The 21115-nt window shown below is 52.3% G+C and overlaps 3 protein-coding genes across 4 annotated transcripts; all 3 read right to left on the reverse strand.

The window, feature by feature from the left end:
- Positions 1–458: 458 nt before the first annotated feature.
- Positions 459–9221, reverse strand: LOC128782679 (leucine-rich repeat and fibronectin type III domain-containing protein 1-like protein). The gene is made up of 3 exons (XM_053933134.1): positions 9155–9221; positions 3158–4576; positions 459–963 (listed from the first exon to the last, which is right to left on the reverse strand). Exons 2-3 carry the CDS (start codon positions 4555–4557, stop codon positions 510–512), a joined length of 1854 nt encoding a protein of 617 aa, XP_053789109.1. The 5' UTR covers positions 4558–4576; positions 9155–9221; the 3' UTR covers positions 459–509.
- A 3281-nt stretch (positions 9222–12502) lies between these two features.
- LOC128782675 (C5a anaphylatoxin chemotactic receptor 1-like) lies at positions 12503–15526 on the reverse strand. Of its 2 annotated transcripts, none has more exons than XM_053933128.1 (2): positions 15498–15526; positions 12503–13636 (listed from the first exon to the last, which is right to left on the reverse strand). In XM_053933128.1, the coding sequence occupies exon 2, from the start codon at positions 13623–13625 to the stop codon at positions 12519–12521; it is 1107 nt and encodes a 368-aa protein (XP_053789103.1). In that variant the 5' UTR covers positions 13626–13636; positions 15498–15526; the 3' UTR covers positions 12503–12518. The 2 variants fall into 2 exon arrangements, with proteins under 2 accessions (XP_053789103.1, XP_053789104.1); XM_053933129.1 differs by lacking the exon at positions 15498–15526 and adding an exon at positions 14306–14352.
- A 1620-nt stretch (positions 15527–17146) lies between these two features.
- Positions 17147–20812, reverse strand: LOC128782665 (basic salivary proline-rich protein 4-like; the record flags this gene model as incomplete). Its single annotated transcript, XM_053933121.1, has 4 exons — positions 17147–18637; positions 19291–19410; positions 19787–19936; positions 20752–20812. Coding segments are annotated over 4 exons (1141 nt in total), but the record flags the coding sequence as incomplete, so codon positions are not given.
- Between the last annotated feature and the right edge of the window lie 303 nt (positions 20813–21115).

Consider the following 21115-nt stretch of genomic DNA (forward strand, 5'->3'; position numbering starts at 1 on the left):
GGACCTCCAGGACCAATTTTGCACTTCCAGGACCAATTTTGGATCAATTCTGGACCTCCAGGACCAATTTTGGACCTCCTGGACCAATTTTGGATCAATTCTGGACCTCCTGAACCAATTCTGGACCTCCTGGACCAATTTTGGATCAATTCTGGACCTCCAGGACCAATTCTGGACCTCCAGGACCAATTTTGGACCTCCTGGATCAATTTTGGACCAATTCTGGACCTCCTGAACCAAGTCTGTGCCTCCAGGACCGATTTGGGATCCATTCTGTGTCTCCTGGACCAATCCTGTGCCTCCAGGATGACTTTGTGTCTCCGGGGCCGGTTCCGCCGTGGTTCCGGCGCGGTTCCGGCGCGGTTCCGCCATGGTTCCGCCGCGGTTCCGCCGCGGTTCCGGCGCGGTTCCGGCGCGGTTCCGGCGCGGTTCCACCGCGGTTCCGGCGCGGTTCCGCCGCGGTTCCGGCGCCCCCCAGCTCCCTCCTGCCCCTCCTCCCGCCTGGCCCATCACGACCCCACCTCGGCCCCTTCCCCTTTATCTCCGTCCCGCTCGCCGGGCCTGGCCTTGCCGGGCGTTCCGGAACATTCCAGCTGCTCCAGCTTGGAGGCGTCGCGGCGCACGGAGGCGCCGTTGGTCTGCGAGCAGACGTGCGCCGTGCCCTTGGCCTTGGGCTGCGCGCCGTGCACCTTGTACCGCAGCAGCAGGATGAAGATGAAGACGAGCACCGAGGCCACGATGATGCCGCCGATGACGATGATCATGGTGCCGCCCAGGAACTGCGCCTGCAGCGCGCGGCACGGCCGCGGCGGCGGCCGCGTGGAGAAGCGCTGGCAGCCCAGCGGGCGCGTGGCCAGCAGCGAGCTCCGCGCGTCCGAGAACACGGCCAGCACGCAGAGCTCGTAGGCGCGGCCCGGCGCCAGGTCCGACAGCGAGAAGGACGCGCTGGGCGCCGGGATCATCCTGCAACGGCAGCGGGGAGAGGGTTCGCCACGCAATCCTGCCTCTTCCCAAGTATTTCAGAATTTTTTCCCAAATTTTGTGGATTTTTTTCCCATTTTTTCCGCTTTTTTTCCCTTTTTGTTGACAATTTTTAGTCCTTTTCTCCCCATTTTTCAGACCCTTTTCCATCCCTTTTTCCCAAGTTTTTCACCCAATTTTCCCAAGTTTTTCACACACTTTTCCAACCCTTTTCCCACTTTTCCAAGCCTTTCCCCACATTTCCCAGCCCCATTTCTCCACATTTCCCAGCCCGGCCTGGCACCAGGTCCGACAGCGAGAAGGACGCGCTGGGCGCCGGGATCATCCTGCAACGGCAGCGGGGAGAGGGTTCGCCACGCAATCCTGCCTCTTCCCAAACTTTTCACAATTTTTCCCATTTTTTTCTGCTTTTTTCCCCATTTTCTGGGAATTTTTCCACATTTTTTCCACATTTTTCCCGCCATTTCTCCATTTTTTTCTTTGATTTTTGACCATTTTTCCCCCATTTTTCAGCCCCTTTTCCGTCCCTTTTTCCCAAGTTTTTCACCCAATTTTCCCACTTTTCCAACCCTTTCCCCACATTTCCCAGCCCCATTTCTCCACATTTCCCAGCCCGGCCTGGCACCAGGTCCGACAGCGAGAAGGACGCGCTGGGCGCCGGGATCATCCTGCAACGGCAGCGGGGAGAGGGTTCGCCACGCAATCCTGCCTCTTCCCAAGTATTTCAGAATTTTTTCCCAAATTTTGTGGATTTTTTTCCCATTTTTTCCGCTTTTTTTCCCTTTTTGTTGACAATTTTTAGTCCTTTTCTCCCCATTTTTCAGACCCTTTTCCATCCCTTTTTCCCAAGTTTTTCACCCAATTTTCCCAAGTTTTTCACACACTTTTCCAACCCTTTTCCCACTTTTCCAAGCCTTTCCCCACATTTCCCAGCCCCATTTCTCCACATTTCCCAGCCCGGCCTGGCACCAGGTCCGACAGCGAGAAGGACGCGCTGGGCGCCGGGATCATCCTGCAACGGCAGCGGGGAGAGGGTTCGCCACGCAATCCTGCCTCTTCCCAAACTTTTCACAATTTTTCCCATTTTTTTCTGCTTTTTTCCCCATTTTCTGGGAATTTTTCCCCATTTTTTTCCACATTTTTTCCGCCATTTCTCCATTTTTTTCTTTGATTTTTGACCGTTTTTCCCCCATTTTTCAGCCCCTTTTCCATCCCTTTTTCCCAAGTTTTTCACCCAATTTTCCCACTTTTCCAACCCTTTCCCCACATTTCCCAGCCCCATTTCTCCACATTTCCCAGCCCGGCCCGGCGCCAGGTCCGACAGCGAGAAGGACGCGCTGGGCGCCGGGATCATCCTGCAACGGCAGCGGGGAGAGGGTTCGCCACGCAATCCTGCCTCTTCCCAAGTTTTGGGGATTTTTTCCCATTTTTGGGGGGGATTTTTTACCATTTTTTTGGGATTTTTTCCCCTTTTTTTGGCTTTTTTTCCCATTTTTTCCGCCATTTCCCCCCACGATTTTTGGCCCTTTTTTCCCTATTTTCCATCCCTTTTTCCCATGTTTTTCACCCAATTTTCCCTGGGTTTCAGCCACTTCTCCATGGTTTTTGGCCTCTTTTCCCTTCCTTTTTCAGCCTTATTCCAACCCTTTTTCCCTGCTTCCAGCCTCTTTTCCACAATTCCCACCCATTTTTCTACGTTTTCCATCCCCTTTTCCATATTTTCCAGAACCTTTTCCAGCCTCTTTTCCACATTTCCCATCCGTTTTCTCCATTTCCCACATTTCCACCTGCTTTTCCCCATTTCCCACCCATTTTCCACATTTTCCACCAAGTTTTCCACAATTTCCCACCCATTTCTCCACATTTCCCACCCGTTCTTCACATTTTCCATCCCCTTTTCCACACTTCCCACCCATTTTTCCACATTTTCCACCCATTTCTCCCCACTTCCCACACATTTTTTTTCCCATTTTCCATCCCCCTTTCCACATTTCCCACCCGTTTTTCCCCATTTTCCACCCATTTTCCACGTTTTCCATCCCCTTTTCCCCATTTTCCACCCCTTTTCCCCACTCCCCCCCCCCCATTTCTCCCACATTCCCCCTCCCCACCCCCCCCAAACCCCTCCCAATCCCAAAATTTTTTGGTTTTTTGGGATGAGGGGGGATAAAATCACCGATAGACCAGGATCTCATCCGCCGAGCTGTTGTACTGGATCTGGTACATCCTCAGCCCTTCCAGCTCCTCCTGCGGCGGCCACCGCACCAGCGCCGACGTCGCCGTCACCTCGGCCACCACCACCCCCCCTCTGTCCCCTCTCTCCAGCTTGGAGTCGTTGGAAAAGCTGGATTTGGCCGAGATCAGGATATCCGACGGCTCCGGCCGCGCCGTCCCGGCTTTTTTGCCCTCCTCTTCCTCGCACTCGGTGCCGTTGCCGTCCGGCACCACCCGGAACTCCACGGGCGCCGTCGACTCGCCGGCGGCGTTGGAGGCGATGCAAGTGAAGGTCCCTTGATCCCCCGGCGCCGCCTCCAGGATATCCAAAGTCCCGTTTTGGTAGGAAACCGTCCTGGACGTGTTGGCCACCAGCTTGCCGTCCGGAGCGATCCACCGCACGTAGGGGTCGGGGTCGCCGACGGCTTTGCACTTCAAGGACGCGCTTTGGCCGACGGCCGTCACCAGCTTGGGCGTCCGGTGGGTGATCATGGGCGGCTCGCAGACGAACTCCTCCTCCCGGATGCTCCAGAAGTATTTTCCCATCAGCTCGGGCGGCGAGGCGCAGGTCTCCAGATCGTCCTCGCGCGTCAGGCGCCGCAGCCACACCAGCTCGCAGTTGCAGTGCAGGGGGTTCCCGCCGAAGCTCAGCACCAGGGAGGTCAGCGGAGAACCTTTGGACTTGGCGTAAACGGGGATGCGGGAGAACAGCGGATCCGGCGGGATCTTCTTCAGCTTGTTGGAGGTCATGTCCAGCCTGGCCAGCTTGTGGAGGTTGGAAAAAATCCCCTCGGGCACGAACTCGATGAGGTTGTGATCCAAACTCACCGTGTTGACGTTGGAGAGCTTGGCCACGGTGGCCCACGGGACGTCCACCAGGTTGTTGTAGGACAAGTCCAAATCCTCGATGGTCTCCAAGAAATCGTCCAGAGACTTGGGCGAGATGAAGCTGAGCTGGTTGTTGCTCAGGATTAAGTGCCGCAGGTTAATTAACCCCTTGAAGTGGTCCTCGTTAATCGACGTCAAGCGGTTGCTGTCCAGGTGGAGGGCGTGGAGGCCCCTGAGGTCGGAGAAGGCGTAAGGCATGATCTGGCTGATGGTGTTGCGGGACAAGGTCAGGTGGATGAGCTGGGTCATGTTGGCGAAGTCCCGCCTGCGGAGCACGGTGATGAAGTTGTCCATGAGCCGGAGCTCGGCCGTGCGCCGGTCGATGCCGGACGGCACGAAGAGCAGCCCGGTTTTGGTGCAGAGGATGGTGAAGGACGGCGAGAGGTTCTGGCACGAGCAGCGCTTGGGGCACGGCGGGGAGTTCGAGGTGGTCGTGGTGAAGAAGAGGAGGAGAGGAAGCAGGAGCTTTTCCATCGTCGGGAACAACGGGAATCTGCCGGGGAAAAGCCAAAAAAAAACAAAAAAAAACAAAAAAACTTGAGAGATTTGGGAGGTTCGGTTGAGTTTTGGGGTTAAAAGCGAGTTTTAGTTCCATGAGGTTGAGGAAAATCCCAAACCTGAGAAGGAAAAATGGGAATCTGGGAGGAAAAACGGCGGAATTTGGGGAAATAATGGAGGAATTTGGGAGAATCGGTTGAGTTTTGGGCTTAGAACCGAGTTTAGGGTCAAGATCCCGGCCCAAAATGTTGAGGAGGCTCAGTGGAGAGGGAAATCCCAAAGGTGAGAAGGAAAAGTGGGGAAAATCCATGGAAATGTGGTGGAATTGGAGAAAAATGGGAGAAATCCATGGAAATGTGGTGGAATTGGAGAAAAATGGGAGAAATCCATGGAAATGTGGTGGAATTTGGGACATTAGGTCGAGTTTTGGGGTTAAAACCGAGTTTAGGGTCAAGTTCCCACTGGGACGTCGACAAAATTCCCCCATTGTGGCCTGAGAAGAAAAACGAGGCTGAATCCATGGAAATGTGGTGGAATTGTGGGAAAAATGGGATTAAATCCATGAAAAAATGGAGGAATTTGGGAAAAATTGGGAGAAATCCATGACAATATGGAGGAATTTGGGAGAAATTGGGATTAAATCCATGAAAAAATGGAGGAATTTGGGAAAAATTGGGAGAAATCTGTGAAAAAATGGAGAAATTTGGGAAAAATGGGGAGAAATCTGTGGGGAAATTGGGAGAAATTGTTTTTATTATTCCAGGGGGGTTTTTTTGGGATGATTTTCCCAAATATTTTTAATTTTTTGGGATGATTTTCCCATATTTTTTGGGGTTTCGGGGATGATTTTCCAATGGATTTTCCCATTAATTGGGTGGAGGGAAAATGGAATAAAATTTGAATAAATTTAAATAAAATTTAAAATTGTAATTAAAAGTAAGACTAAATCAAAATATTAAACATTAATAAATGGAATGATAATGAACTTCAAATTAAAAATAATTCAAAGGAATTAATTAGAAATTAAAAGTTAAGGTCAATTCAAATTGGAAGGAATTAAAAGGAAATGAAAAACAATAAAAGAAATGTTAATAGAAAAATAATGGAATTCAAATAATAATGGGAATAAAGTGATGGAAATTAAACTAATTACAACAATTCAAATAAAAATAATAAAAACAAAATATTAAAAATATTTAAAAGTCAAGTATTAAAAATAAAATATTGAAACCAAAATATTAGAATTTAATTAAAGTAAAATCATTACAATTAAAATAATAAAAGTTAAAACATTGACAATTAAAATAAGAAAGGAATAATAGAAATAAAAGAATGAATTTAAAATCAGAGAGATTGAAAAGAGTCACAGAAAAATTGATTAAAATAATAATTAAGAACTGAATTGATAAGAAATTAACGTGAATAAATTCAGAATAATGATGGTGAAATTGAAATCGAAAATAATATTAAATAAATCATCATTTTAAAATTAGAATTAATAATCAGTTTAAAAAAAATCAATTTAAAATTATAATCCCCTACAAATCAAAATAAATAATTAGAATAAATTTAAAAATAATACTTGTAATGAATAAATATAAGCATCAATTCAAAATAAAAATCAATTAAAATAACGAATAATAATAATAATAATGAATAAATAAAATGAATAATTCATAATAAGAAAAATTAAAATAAGAGGAATAAAAATTATTTCTGATTAAAATAATAGAAAATTTTAATTCTTATTATTTTAACAGTAGAAATGAAACCAATAATGAAAGAAATCCTATTAATGAAAGCAATTATTAAAGAAATCCTATTAATCAGGATAAATTAAAAATTAATTAATAAAAACGAATTAAATTCAATCCTAGTAATCCTTCATGAATAAAAAATTTAATTCAAAATCGCCCTGAAATGCCCTTCTAGGGGAAAAGTGGGAATTGGGGTGGGCCAAGGTGAAAATTCCCAAAATTCCCAAAATTCCCAAAATTCCTGAGGGAAAAGTGGGATTTGGGCAGGGCCAAAATTCCCAAAATTCCTGAGGGAAAATTGGGAATTGGGATGTTCCAGGCCCAAAAATCCAAGATTTCCGAGGGAAAAGTGGGAAACAGGGAAGTGCTGAGCACAAAATTCCCAAAATTCCTGAGGGAAAATTGGGAATTGGGATGGGCCAAGGTGAAAATTCCCAAAATTCCTGAGGGAAAAGTGGGATTTGAGCAGGGCCAAAATTCCCAAAATTTCTGAGGGAAAATTGGGAATTGGGATGGGCCAAGGTGAAAATTCCCAAAATTCCTGAGGGAAAAGTGGGATTTGGGCAGGGCCAGGCCCAAAAATTCCCAAAATTCCCGAGGGCAAATGGGATTTGGGGTAGGCCAAGCTCAAAATTCCAAGATTTTAGTGGAAAAAAAGAAGGACTTGGGGTAGGCCAAGCTGAAAATTCCCAAAATTCCTGAGGGAAAATTGGGAATTGGGAACTGCCAGGCCCAAAATTCCAAAATTCCTGAGGGAAAAGTGGGAAAGAGGGAAGTGCTGAGCACAAAATTCCCAAAATTTCTGAGGGAAAATTGGGATTTGGGCAGGACTAGGCCCAAAATTCCTGAGGGAAAATTGGGAACTGGGATGAGCCAGGCCCAAAATTCCAAGATTTCCGAGGGAAAAGTGGGAAAGAGGGAAGTGCTGAGCACAAAATTCCCAACATTTCTGAGGGAAAAAAGGAGGATCTGGACTAGGCCAAGCTCAAAAATCCCGGGATTTCTGAGGGAAAATGGGGATTTGGGGTAGGCCAAGCTCAAAATTCCAAGTTTTTAGTGGAAAAAAGGCTTTCGGGTGGGCCAAGGTGGAAATTCCCAAAATTCCTGCGGGAAAAGTGGGAGAGAGAGAAGTGCTGAGCACAAAATTCCCAAAATTTCTGAGGGAAAATTGGGAATTGGGAACTGCCAGGCCCAAAATGCCAAAGTTTTGGAGGGAAAATTGGGATTTGGGTTCTTCCAGGCCCGAAATTCCAAGATTTCTGAGGGGAAAAAATTCTCCAACCCTCCCCTAAGTCCAAGAGATTCGCCCCAAAACTTTGGGAATTTGGGATTTCCCCACTTCCAACCAATAAAATTCCTTTTTTTTTAATCCCTAAATCCCATTTTGGGATTTTTTTTCCCCCCCATTTTTCCAAGCCTCAGTTGAACATTCCCAAATCCAGGTGTGGCCCAAAACTCAGGGAAAAAAAGAAAAATTCCTTTGGAATCGGAGAATCCAGGAGTTAAAAAAAAAAAAAAAAAAAATCCCCAAAATTGGGATTTTTCCACCTGGAAAATAATTCCCGGGTTTAAAAAAAGTGGAATTCCGGCCTAAATTACATAAGGAAAAGGGGGGTGAGGGGGGATCTCACGCAGGTGCCGGAAAATCCCGATTTTCCAGGAAAAAAAAAGATGGAGCAACCCTGGAATGCTTTTTTTAAAGGTCAAAACACCTCCAAAATGCCATTTTTAACTCCAAAAACCGGGATTTTCCTGAGGAAAAAAAGCGATTTTTTTTTTCCAGGCTTTAACCACCAAATTCCCCCTTGGGGCTGCAGAATTCCCGGAGGGAAAAAAAAAATGAAAATATTGGAATTTTGGGCTGGTTTAGAGTGAAAAACCGGGGTTTTTAAATAGGGAAAAATCGGTATTTTTATCCCGATTTTTCCTCGGGAAAAGATTCCCGGTGGGAATCCTCAAAGCCAGGGCCGTGTTTGTGCCCTGGGGGTCGGGATTTGGGGGAAAATGGGATTTTTTTGGGGGGGGGTTGAGGGTTTTGGGGTTGTTTTTTTTTTTTTTCCCAAGGATTTTCGGGCTGAGAATTCCAAGCGCGGCGCCGCCGCCGCAACGCGGGAAGGACGCGCCCTGCTCGGGGAAAAAAAAATCGGGAATTGCAGGTGCCGGGAGAGGGGAAAAAACCGGGAAAAAGCGGGAAAAAAAAAAAAATTTAAACCTCCCAAATGGAGATTTTCACGCGGATTTGGGAAAATTTGGGGGAAAATGGGGAAAAGCCCCGAAGTGGGGGAGGGGAGGGAACACCTGGAGCGGGCACACCTGGAGCAGCCACACCTGGATGACACGGCGGATTTATGGGATGCTGCAAGGGCTGGGGATCGCCCCAAAAAAACCCAAAAAACCCCAAAATCCCAAAAAAAATCCCTTAAAAAATCCCCCCAAACCCCAAGGGCTGGAGGCGCCCGCGGTTCTTCCAGGCAAGGGTTAAAAAGCTGGAAAATTTGGGAGGGGTCGCCGCTGGAAAAGCGGGGGGGATGCGTTTTATCCCGATTTTATCCCGATTTTATCCCGATTTATCCCGATTTTATCCCGATTTATCCCATTTTTACCCCATTTTACCCCGATTTATCCCGAATTTATCCCGATTTATCCCGGTATTACCCCGATCTATCCCGATTTTACCCCGATTTATCCCGGATTTTCGCTGTTTTATCCCGGTTTTTCGCTGTTTTATCCCGGTTTTTGGCCGCCTCACCCCGTTTTTCCCGGTTTTTCCCGGTTTTCCCCGGTTTCCCCCCCGTTTTTCCCGGTTTTTTACTCACCTTTCCCGCCGCGCCTTCAGGGGGGCGGCGACCCCCGCGCCCCCCCCGGGGGTCCCGAGCCTTCCATGGCCGGGAGCGATCCCGGGAGGAGGAGCGGGGCAAAAAAAAAAAAAAAGCAGGAAAAAAAAGGAGGAAAAGGGAAAAAAAAGGAGGAAAAAAGAGGAGGAGGAGGAAGAGGAGGAAGAGGAGGAGGAGGAGGAGCCCCCGCCCCTCCCCCCCTGCGGCCGCGGGGAGGGGCGGGACGAGGGGGAGGGGCGGGGGGAGGGGCCCCTGCTGGGAATTTTGGGAATTTTCGGGGGTTTTTTTGGGATGGGAACGGCGGGTTTTTGGGAATTTCTGGGGTTTTGGGGAATTTCTGGGGTTTTAGGGAATTTCGGGGGATTTTTGGGATGGGAACGGCGGGTTTTTGGGAATTTCTGGGGTTTTTTAGGAATTTCTGGGGTTTTAGGGAATTTCGGGTTTTTTTGGGATGGGAACTGTTTTTAGGGAATCTCGGGGGATTTTTGGGATGGGAACGGCGGGGTTTTTGGGAATTTCGGGGTTTTTGGGAATTTCGGGGTTTTCTTGGGGGATGGGAACGGCGGTTTTTAGGGAACAGTGTTTTTGGGATGGGAACAGTGTTTTTTTCGGAATTTTTGGGGTTTTTTTGGGATGGGAACGGCGGGGTTTTTGGGAATTTCTGGGGTTTTGGGGAATTTCTGGGATTTTGGGGAATTTCGGGGTTTTGGGGAATTTCGGGGTTTTTTTGAGGGAAGGGAATGGCGTTTTTTGGGAATTTCTGGGGATTTTTGGGATGGGAACGGCGGGGTTTTTGGGAATTTCTGGGGTTTTGGGGAATTTCAGTGTTTTTGGGAATTTCGGGTTTTTTGCGGGGATGGGAACGGCAGTTTTTAGGGAATTTCGGGGTTTTAGGGAATTTCGGGTTTTTTTTTGGGATGGGAATGGCGTTTTTTTTGGGGAATTTCGGGTTTTTTTGGTGATGGGAACGGCGTTTTTTTGGGACTTTCTGGGGTTTTGGGGAATTTCTGGGGTTTTTAGGGAATTTCGGGAGTTGGGTGTTCGGGTCTGTGGATTTCTGGGGTTTGTGGCATTCCCTGGATTCCTGAATCCACAAAATCCTGGGATTTCATCACCTCCCCGAACCCCCGAATTCCATGAATCCTTGCATTCCTTAATCCCCAAATTCCTGAATCCCTGAATCCCCAAATTCCCCGAATTCCTGAATTCCTAAATTCCCAAATTCCTGAATCCCTGAGTTCCCAAATCCCTGAGTCCCCAAATCCCCTGAATCCCTGAATTCCTAAATCCCCAAATTCCTGAATCCCTGAATTTCTGAATTCCCAAAGCCCTGAATCCCCAAATCCCCCAAATTCCCGAATCCCCAAATTCCCAAATCCCCGAATCCCCCGGTCCCACCCCATTCCATGAATCCCACCCCCAAATCCCCCTCCCGGCACCGCCCACTGTCCCCAAAATGTCCCCGAGTGTCCCCAAGGGTCCCCAGGGTCACCCCCCGGTGTCCCCAAAGTGTCCCCAAATGTCCCCAAATGTCATCAAGTGTCCCCAAGGGTCCCCAAATGTCCCCAAGGGTCCCCAAATGTCCCCAAATGTCCCCAAGGGTCCCCAAATGTCCCCAAGGGTCCCCAGGGCCACCCCCAGGTGCCAGCAGCCCCCTCCCCCCGCCCCGTGTCCCCCCTGTCCCTTGGGGACATTTGGGGACCCTTGGGGACCTTTGGGGACATTTGGGGATCCTTGGGGACATTTGGGGACCCCTGGGGACATTTGGGGTCCCTTGGGGACCCTTGGGGACATTTGGGGACATTTGCGGTGTCACCCCCGGGGCGCTGAGTCAGCGAAATCCCCAAAACGCCCCGAAAAAAGCCCAAAAATGGGGAAGTGGGGGGTGGGGCGGATGCGCCTTTATTGGGGACAGACGGACACGGGGACAGACGGAGGGACAGGGGGACAGAGGGACAGGGGGACACGGGGATGGGGGCGGCACCCCCGGGGAGGAGGAGGAGGAGGAGGAGGTGATGAAGAAGATGAGGAAGAGGAGGAGATGGAGAGGAGGAGGAGGATGAGGAGGAGGAGGAGGAGGAGGAAGAAATGGAGGAGGAGATGGAGAGGAGGAGGAGGATGAAGAGGAGGAGGAAGAAAAGGAGGAAGAGAAAGAAGAGGAGGAAGAAAAGGAGAAAGAGCTGCCCATCCCCCCCCCCCCACACCGGTTTTGCCGCTGTGGTGGGACCCCAAAATGACGATGGCGACAATGACAGTGACAATGAGGATGAAGATGATGATGATGATGATGATGGTGACAATGTGACCATCCCCCCACCCTCAGAGCCCAGTTCGGTGGTGGAACCCCCAAAATGACGATGACGATGATGACAATGATGAAGATGGTGATAACAATGATGACGATGACAACAATGACAATGGTGATGAAGATGACGATGACAATGACGACAACAGCAACGATGATGATGATGATGATGATGATGATGATGATGATGACCACAACCCCCTCACACCCCAGTTTGGCTGTGGTGGGACTCCCAAAATGATGATGACGATGACAATAACGATGACGACGATGATGATGACGATGACCGTGATGATGACAGTGACAATGGATGACAATGATGAAGATTGACGATGACGATGATGACAATGGCAATGACGATGATGATGGTGACGATGACGATAACCATGACCATGAGGATGATGATGACAATGACGATGATGAAGATGACCAGAACAGCAACCATGACAATGACAACAATGGCCATGACCATGACAATGACGATGATGATGACAATGATAATTACAATGATGATGAAGATGATGACCATGATGATGACGGTGAAAATGACCATGACCATGACAATGATGATGATGATGGTGAAAATGATGATGACCATGACGATGATGGTGAAAATGACGATGATGATGATGAGAATGACAATGTCAATGATGATGAACATAATGACCATGACGATGATGAAATGATGGTGAAAACGACGATGACCATGACCATGATGATGACGATGACAATGATAATTACAATGATGATGAAGATGATGACCATGATGATGACGGTGAAAATGACCATGAGCATGACAATGATGGTGAAAATGACCATGACTATGACCATGACCATGACAACGATGATGATGATAATGGTGAAAGTGACGATGACCATGACCACGGCCATGATGATGATGATGATGAGAATGTCAATGATGATGAAGATAATGACCATGACCATGACAATGATGGTGAAAACGACCATGACCATGACCATGACAACGATGACGACGATGACGGTGAAAACGACCGTGACCATGACCACGACCACCACCCCTCACACCACCGTGCCCTCAGTGCCCTCCTCGGTGGTGGCCGCGCTCCGAGCCCGGCCGTTCCCGGCCACGCTGGTGGGGTCATCGCTGAGCACCCCCTTGAGCAGCGCCCGCCACGAGCGCCTCACCTGGCCCAGGCCCCGCCCCATCACCAGGTAGATGATGGGGTTGACGCAACCGTTGACGTAGGCCAGCCCGGCCACCGCGGGGTCGGCGGCCTGGGCGCCGCGGAAGGCCGCGGTGTGCGGCGCGCTGGCCGCCAGCACCAGCCCCACCACGTGGTAGGGCAGCCAACACGCGAAGAAGCTGACGATGACCACCAGCACCGTCCTGGTGGCCCTCTGCGACCGGCCCAAGCCGCGCGCCCGGACGCGGCTCAAGAGGCGGCCGTAGCAGCCCGAGATGACCGCGAAGGGCCCCAGGAAGCCGCAGAGGAAGCGGACGACGGCGGTGCCCAGCTCGGCGCCGCGCTGGTGCGGCCGGACGGCGCCGTAGGACAGCACGCAGGTGGCCTTGGCCGAGAAGGGGTCGAGCCGGACGGTGCGGAAGACGAAGGAGGGGACGGTCAGCAGCGCGGCGGCCGCCCAAGCGGCGGCGCAGGCGGCGGCGGCCAGCGCGGGCGTGCGGCGGTTGTGGCACCACACCGGCCGCGTGACCAGGGCGCAGCGGTCGGCGCTGATGGCCGTCAGCAGCAGGACGCTGGCGAACATGGCCAGCACGGTCAGCGAGGGCAGCAGCTTGCAGGCCGCGCGGCCCAAGGGCCAGTGGTGGTCGGCGGTCAGCGGCAAGGCCAGGAAGGGCAGGGCCAGGCAGCTGAGGAGGTCGGCCAGGGCCAGGTGGGAGAACCAGACGCCGTTGACCGTGCGGCGCAGCTCGGCCGCCGTCACCCAGAGCACGGCGCCGTTGCCCAGCACGCCCAGCAGGAAGATGACGGCGTAGAGCGCCAGCACGAAGCGGTGGCCCAGCGGGATCTCGGCCGCGCCCAGATCCTCATAGAGGTCGCTCCAGGTGTCGTTCCAGGTGTCGTTCCAGGTGTCGCTCCAGGTGTCGCTCCAGGTGTCGTTCCAGGTGTCGTCCCAAGAGGAGAAGGCGGCGGGCGGCTCCTCCATGGTGGGGGTACCTGGGCATGGCAGGGGGTGACCAAAGGTGGTCACGGGTGGGTCAAGGTGGTTCTCACCTGGCCAGGTGGTCAAGGACCTTCCCAAAGGTGGTAACGGGTGGGTCAAGGTGGTTCTCACCTGGCCAGGTGGTCAAGGACCTTCCCAAAGGTGACCAGAGGTGGTCAGGGGTGGGTCAAGGTGGTTCTCACCTGGCCAGGTGGGCAAGGACCTTCCCAAAGGTGACCAAAGGTGGTCAAGGATGGGTCAAGGTGGTTTTCACCTGGCCAGGTGGTCAAGGACCTTCCCAAAGGTGACCAAAGGTGGTCAAGGATGGGTCAAGGTGGTTCTCACCTGGCCAGGTGGGCAAGGACCTTCCCAAAGGTGACCAAAGGTGGTCAAGGATGGGTCAAGGTGGTTTTCACCTGGCCAGGTGGTCAAGGACTCCCAAAAAGGTGACCAGAGGTGGTCAGGGGTGAGTTCTCACCTGGCCAGGTGGTCAAGGACCTTCCCAAAGGTGACCAAAGGTGGTCAAGGATGGGTCAAGGTGGTTCTCACCTGGCCAGGTGGTCAAGGACCTTCCCAAAGGTGGTCAAGGATGGGTCAAGGTGGGTTCTCACCTGGCCAGGTGGTCAAGGACCTTCCCAAAGGTGACCAGAGGTGGTCAGGGGTGGGTCAAGGTGGGTTCTCACCTGTCCAAGGTGGTCCTGAAGACCCCAAGGTGGGTCCTTCACCTGTCCACGTGATCCTAAAGACCCCCCCAAGTCAACCCCAAGGTGGTCCTGCACCTGTCCAGGTGGACAAGGATCTCCTAAAAGACCCCCAACCCCACCCCACCAGGTGACCAAAGTGTTTTGGGGGTCCCCAGACCCATTTTTGGGGTCTCCATCTCCATTTTTGGGGTCTCCATCTCCATTTTTGGGGTCTCCAGCTCCATTTTGCGATCCCCAGCCCCATTTTTGGGGTCCTCACCCTCCCGTGTCCCCCTCTCCCCGCCGGAAGTGGAATTTCCTCATCCTCCCCTCCCCCACCCCACCCCATGGCGCAAGAATTTGGGAGAGGAACTGGGGAGGGGGAGGGGCAGCTCCACCCTTCCCCCCCCACGGCGGGGTGGGGACCCCAAAAATGGGACTGGGGACCCCAAAAATGGGACTGGGGACCCTAAAAATGGGGTTGGACACCCCAAAAATAGGGTGAGGACCCCAAAAATGGGGTTGGACACCCCAAAAATGGGGTGGGGACCCCAAAAATGGGACTGGGGACCCTAAAAATGGGGTTGGAGACCCCAAAAATGAAGTGGGGACCCTCAAAATTGGGTGGGGAGCTCAAAAAATGGGGTGGGGACCCCAAAAATGGGGTTGAGACCCCCTCAAAAATGGGGTGGGGAACACAAAAATGAGGCTGAGACCCCAAATCTGGGGTTCAGATCCCCCAAAAATGGGACTGAGACCCCCCAAAAATGGGGTGGGGAACCCGAAAACGAGGTCGGAAGTGCCCCAAAATTCGGTTTGGAGGCCCCAAAATTGAGGCTGAGACCTCCAGAAATGGGGTGGAGATCCCAAAAATGGGGTTGGGGACCCCAAAAGTAGCACTGAGACCCCAAAGTGAGGCCGAGACCCCCCCCCCCAGACTGGTCTGGAGACCCCTCCCCAAACTGTTCTGAACTGGGAGGGGTCCCCTCAAACCCCCCCCGGGAGAACAAAACCCCCCCAAAAATGGGAATCAAGAGCCCCAAAAAGCCCCAAAACGAGGCCGAAACCCCAAAATTCGGGCTCAGACTCCCCCGAAAATGAGGCGAGGACCCCCCAAAATTGGGCTGGAGGGGGAGGGGTCCCCTCAAACCCCCCCGGGACCCCCCAAAATCCGCCCTCCCCCCCCCCTCACCTGGAGCGGCCGCCGCGGTTTTTAGCGGATCCGCGGGAAGGGGAAATAAACCCGGGGGGGGCAGGAAATCCCAAAAAGGGGGGGGCTGGGAGGGGCCGGGGGGGCGGGGAACCCCAAAAATTGGGGGGGGAGGGAGGTTGGGGACACCCCCACCCCAAAATCTGGGGCTTTTTTGGGGGAAAAAAAACCAAAATCTGGGGTTTTTTTGAGAAAAAAAGCTCCGAATTTGAGGTTTTTTTGGAGGAACCGCCCCAAAATTCGGGGTTTTTTGGGGGTGAAGGAGCTCGGGGGGAACCCCAACAATTTTGGGGGAAGGTTGGGGACACCCCCACCCCAAAATTTTGGGCTTTTTTTGGGAGGGAAAGCCCCAAAATTGGAGTTTTTTCTGGAGGAAAAAAGCTCAGAATTTGAGGTTTTTTTGGAGGAAGCACCCCAAAATTTGGGTTTTTTTTTTGAAAACCGCCCCAAAATTTGGGGTTTTTTTGGGGGTGAAAGAGCTCGGGGGGACCCCAAAATTAATGGGGACACCCCAAAATTAAGGACGAAGCCGGAGGAGTTTTGGAGTTTTATTCGACAAAGACAAAATTGGGGAGGGGGGGACCCCAAAATCCCCTCGGGGGGAAATTTGGGGACCCACCCCAGGTGAGATTTGGGGATTTTTGGGGTCCCCCAGAGAGATTTTGGGATTTCCCCCCCCAGTCCTGGTCACACCTGGGGGGGATTTTTGGGGAACCCTCCCCCAGGTGAGATTTGGGTTTTTTGGGGTCCCCCCGGGGGGATTTTTGGGAACCCCCCCATGGGAATTTTGGGTTTTTGGGGTCCCCCCAGGTGAGATTTGGGGATTTTTGCGGTCCCGGTCACACCTGGGGGGGCTCAGGTGGGACTTGGGGTCCCCCCCCAGTCACACCTGGGGGGGGTCGCTGGGTCCTCCTGTGGGGGGAGAGAGAAAAAGGGGCTGGAGACCCCCAAAATCCCCAAATTCCCAAAATCCCAACGCCCCAGGTGAGGCTGGGACCCCCCCAGGTGAGGCTGGGACCCCCCCCAGGTGAATTTTGGGGTCTCCCAGGTGCCCTCTCAGGTGAATTTTTGGGTCCTCAGGTGATTTTGGGCTCCCCCAGGTGAGTTCAGGGTCCCCCAGGTGCCCTCTCAGGTGAATTTTGGGACCCCCCAGGTGAGTTTTGGGGCCCCCAGGTGGCTCCTCAGGTTCAGTTTTGGGGTCCCCCAGGTGAGTCTGGGACCCCGAGATGAGTTTGGGACCCCCCAGGTGAGTTTTGGGGTCCCCCAGGTGCCCCCTCAGGTGAGTCAAGGACCCACCCAGGAGAGTTTTGGGACCCCCCAGGTGATTTCGGGGTTCCCCAGGTGGGTTTGGGACCCCCCAGGTGATTTTGAGGTTCCCCAGGTGAGTTTGGGACCCCCCAGGTGAGTTTTGGGACCCCCCAGGTGAGTTTCGGGGTTCCCCAGGTGGGTTTGGGACCCCCCAGGTGGGTTTTGGGGTCCCCCAGGTGCGCACGGGACCCCCCCAAACCCCAGAACCACTCCCGGGGTCGTTGGGGCAGGACGAGTTTAATGCAGGCAGGTACAGGCAGGTGAGCCCCGGGCGGTGCCCAGCTGTGCCCAGCTGTGCCCAGGTGAGCTCAGGTGTGCCAGGTGAGCCCAGGTGAGTCAGTCCAGCAGCGACAGCCCCAAAAGCTCCCCAAGAAACCCCAAAAAGTCCCTCAGAGACCCCAAAAAGGCCCCCCCAGAGCCAAGCAGCAGCGCCCAGGTGAGTCCAGCTGTGCCCAGGTGAGTCCAGCTGTGCCAGCTGTGCCCAGGTGAGTTCAGGTGTGCCCAGGTGAGTCAGTCCAGCAGCTCCAGGCAGCGACAGCCCCAAAAAGCTCCCCCAGAAACCCCAAAAAAACCCAAAAAGGCCCCCCCAGAGCCAAGCAGCAGCGCCCAGGTGTGCCCAGGTGAGTTGAGCTGTGCCCAGGTGTGCCAGGTGTCCCAGGTGTGCCCAGGTGAGTCAGTCCAGCAGTGACAGCCCCAAAAGCTCCCCAAGAAACCCCCAAAAGACCCCAAAATTCCCCCCCAGAGCCAAGCAGCGGTGCCCAGGTGTGCCCAGGTGAGTTCAGCTGTGCCCAGGTGAGCTCAGGTGTGCCCAGGTGAGTCAGTCCAGCAAGCGACAGCCCCAAAAGATTCCCAAGAAACCCCAAAAAGTCCCTCAGAGACCCCAAAAAAACCCCAAAAAGCCCCCCCAGAGCAAAGCAGCGGCGCCCAGGTGTGCCCAGGTGAGCTCAGGTGTGCCCAGGTGTGCCCAGGTGAGCTCAGGTGTGCCCAGGTGTGCCCAGGTGAGCTCAGGTGAGCTCAGGTGTGCCCCAGGTGAGCTCAGGTGTGCCCAGATCAAGAACTGGGGGGTCCCGGGGGGGCTCCCAAGGGGGATTTTGGGGGGAATTTTGGGGTCCCAGGGGTGATTTGGGGGCATTTCGGGAGTTTTTGGGGATTTTTGGGGGGTTTTGGGAGCCCAAAAGGTTTTTTTGGGTGAATTCGGGGTGATTTTGGGTTTTTTTGGGGGTCCCAGGGGTGATTTTTGGGGTTTTGGAGGGATTTTGGGGGTTTTTGGGGTCCCAAATTTGTTTTTTTAGGGTGTTTTTTGGGGGTCCCAGGGCTGGTTTTGGGGTTATTCTTGGGGTCTTTGAGGTGATTTTGGGATTTTTGGGGTGAATTTTGGGATTTCTGGGGGAATTTTGGGGTCCCAGAACTGTTTTCAAGGTGATTTGGGGGATTTTTTGGGGTGAATTTGGGATTTTTGGGTGATTTTGGGTTTTTTCGGGGGGGTTTTGGGGTCCCAGAGCCGTTTTTAGGGTGATTTTTGGAGTTTTTGGGGTGATTTTTGAGCGATTTTTGGGATTTTTGGGGTGAATTTGGGGATTTTGGGGTGAATTTGGGATTTTTGGGGTGAATTTGGGATTTTTGGGGGGATTTGGGGGTCCCAGAGCTGTTTTTAGGGTGATTTTTGGAGTTTTTTGGGTGAATTTGGGACTTTTGGGGTGAATCTGGGATTTTGGGGTGAATTTGGGGATTTTGGGGCGTTTGGGGTCAGCGTGGGGGAGGGGAGCTCTTACGGAAACGAACCCTCTGGAAATCCGAGATCTCCACCCCCGGCCCTGCTGGGAACGGCACCAGTACGGACCAGTAAGGACCAGTATGGACCAGTAAGGACCAGTAAGGACCAGTACGGACCAGTATAAACCAGTATGGACCAGTCCAGACCAGTCCAAACCAGTCCAGGCCAGTATAAACCACTAACAACCCGCCCAGCGACCCCCCCCAGTGCCTCCCAGTACAGACCAGTAACCCCCAGTGCCCCCTGAATCCTCTCCCAGTCCCTCCCAGTAACCCCCAAACCCCTCCCAGTTTGTCCCAGTTTGTCCCAGTAACCCCCAAACCTCTCCCAGTTTGTCCCAGTTCTTCCCAGTCCCCTCCCAGTTCATCCCAGTAACCCCCAATCCCCTCCCAGTTTGTCCCAGTTTGTCCCAGTAACCCCCAAACCTCTCCCAGTTTGTCCCAGTTTGTCCCAGTAACCCCCAATCCCCTCCCAGTTTGTCCCAGTTTATCCCAGTAACCCCCAAACCTCTCCCAGTTTGTCCCAGTTCCTCCCAGTCCCCTCCCAGTTTGTCCCAGTTTGTCCCAGTTTGTCCCAGTTTGTCCCAGTAACCCCCAAACCCCTCCCAGTTCATCCCGGTGCCCCCCCAGCCCCTCCCAGTTCACCCCCAATCCCCTCCCAGTTTGTCCCAGTTTGTCCCAGTTCCCCCAGTACCGTCGGGGGGGGTCCCGCTGCGCTCCGGGGTCTCCGGGGGGCTCCGGCAGGGGCTCGGGGGGGGGAGGGGCGGCTCCGGGACCCCCCCCCGGGGTGGGGGAGGGGAGGGGGGGGGCGGTCCTGGGGGAGAGACTGGGGGTTACTGGTTTGAACTGGTTTGAACTGGGATGGTCACTGGGTGTTACTGGTTTGAACTGGTTTGAACTGGGGAGAGACTGGGAGAGACTGGGAGTTACTGGTTTGAACTGGTTTGAACTGGTTTGGTCACTGGGCATTACTGGTTTGAACTGGTTTGAACTGGGGAGAGACCGGGGGTTACTGGTTTGAACTGGGGAGTTATTGGGAGTTACTGGTTTGAACTGGTTTGAACTGGTTTGAACTGGGATGGTCACTGGGCGTTACTGGTTTGAACTGGTTTGAACTGGGACGGTCACTGGGCGTTACTGGTTTGAACTGGTTTGAACTGGGACACACCGGGGGGGGCACTGGGCGTTACTGGTTTGAACTGGTTTGAGCTGGGCCCTTCCTCCTCCTCCTCCTCCTCCTCCTCCTCGCTCACGTCCTCCCACTGGTCCGAGTCCTCCTGGGAGCCGGGAGCCCCCGGAGCCCCCGGGACGGCGGCGCCTTCCGGAACCTTCTCTGGGACCTGCGGGAAACGGGGTCAGGGGGGCAAAACCCCAAATCCCAAACCCCAAATCCCAAAATCCAAAATCCCCAAATCCCAAATCCCAAACCCCAAAACCCCAAATCCCAAAATCCCAAACCCCAAAACCCCAAATCCCAAATCCCAAAATTCCAAAATCCCAAATCCCAAAATCCCAAATCCCAAATCCCAAAATTCCAAAATCCCAAATCCCAAATCCCAAATCCCAAAATTCCAAATCCCAAAATCCCAAATCCCAAAATTCCAAAATCCCAAAACCCCAGAATTCCAAAATCCCAAAATTTCAAAATCCCAAAATTCAAAAATCCCAAATCCCAAAATTCCAGAGGGCCCAAAATCCCAAAATTCAAAATACCAGATCTCAAAATTCCAGGGCGTTCAAAAATCCCAAATCCCAAAACTCCAGGGAGTCCCAAAACCCCAAATCCCCAAACCCCAAAATTCTAGAGGGCTCCACAACCCCAAATTCCAAAATCTCAAATCCCAAAATTCCAGAGGGTCCCAAAAATCCCAAAACTCCAGGGGGCCCAAAATCCCAAAGGGTTCCAAAATCCCAAATCTCAAAATTCTAGGGGGTTCAAAAATCCCAAATCCCAAAACCCCAAAATTCCAGAGGGTCCCAAAATCCCAAAATTCCAGAAGATCCCAAAATCCCAAATCCCCAAAGGATTCCAAAATCCCAAATCCCAAAATTCCGGGGGTCCAAAAACCCCAAAACCCCGAATCTCAAAATCCCAAAATTCGAGGGGATCCCAAAATCCCGGGGTCGGGGGGGGATCCCCAAATTTTGGGGTCACCTGGGGGGTCTCAGGCTCCGGGGGCGGCTCCGGCTGCGGCTCCCAGCGGTCGTCGTGGAAACTGGGAAGGGGATTTATGGAAAAATTGGGAATTCGGGCAAAAATTCGGGGGAAATGGGGAAATCCCAAAAAAAAAACCTCAAAAAAAACGTGGAAAAATGGGAATTCAGCCCAAAATTCCTGGGAAAACAAAAGGAGGGGGGGATTCCCCACCCCAAACACCTCCAGGAGCACCCAAAAATCTCCCAAATTCCCCAAAAAAACAAATCCCCCCTAAAAGCCTCCAAAAATCACAGAATTCACAAAAATCCCCCCAAAAATCCACAAAAACCCCTCCCAAAAAAACGAAATTTCCCAAAAAATT

Source organism: Vidua chalybeata (genome assembly GCF_026979565.1).
Source record: "Vidua chalybeata isolate OUT-0048 chromosome 35 unlocalized genomic scaffold, bVidCha1 merged haplotype SUPER_35_unloc_1, whole genome shotgun sequence".
Taxonomy (NCBI): Eukaryota; Metazoa; Chordata; class Aves; order Passeriformes; family Viduidae; genus Vidua; species Vidua chalybeata.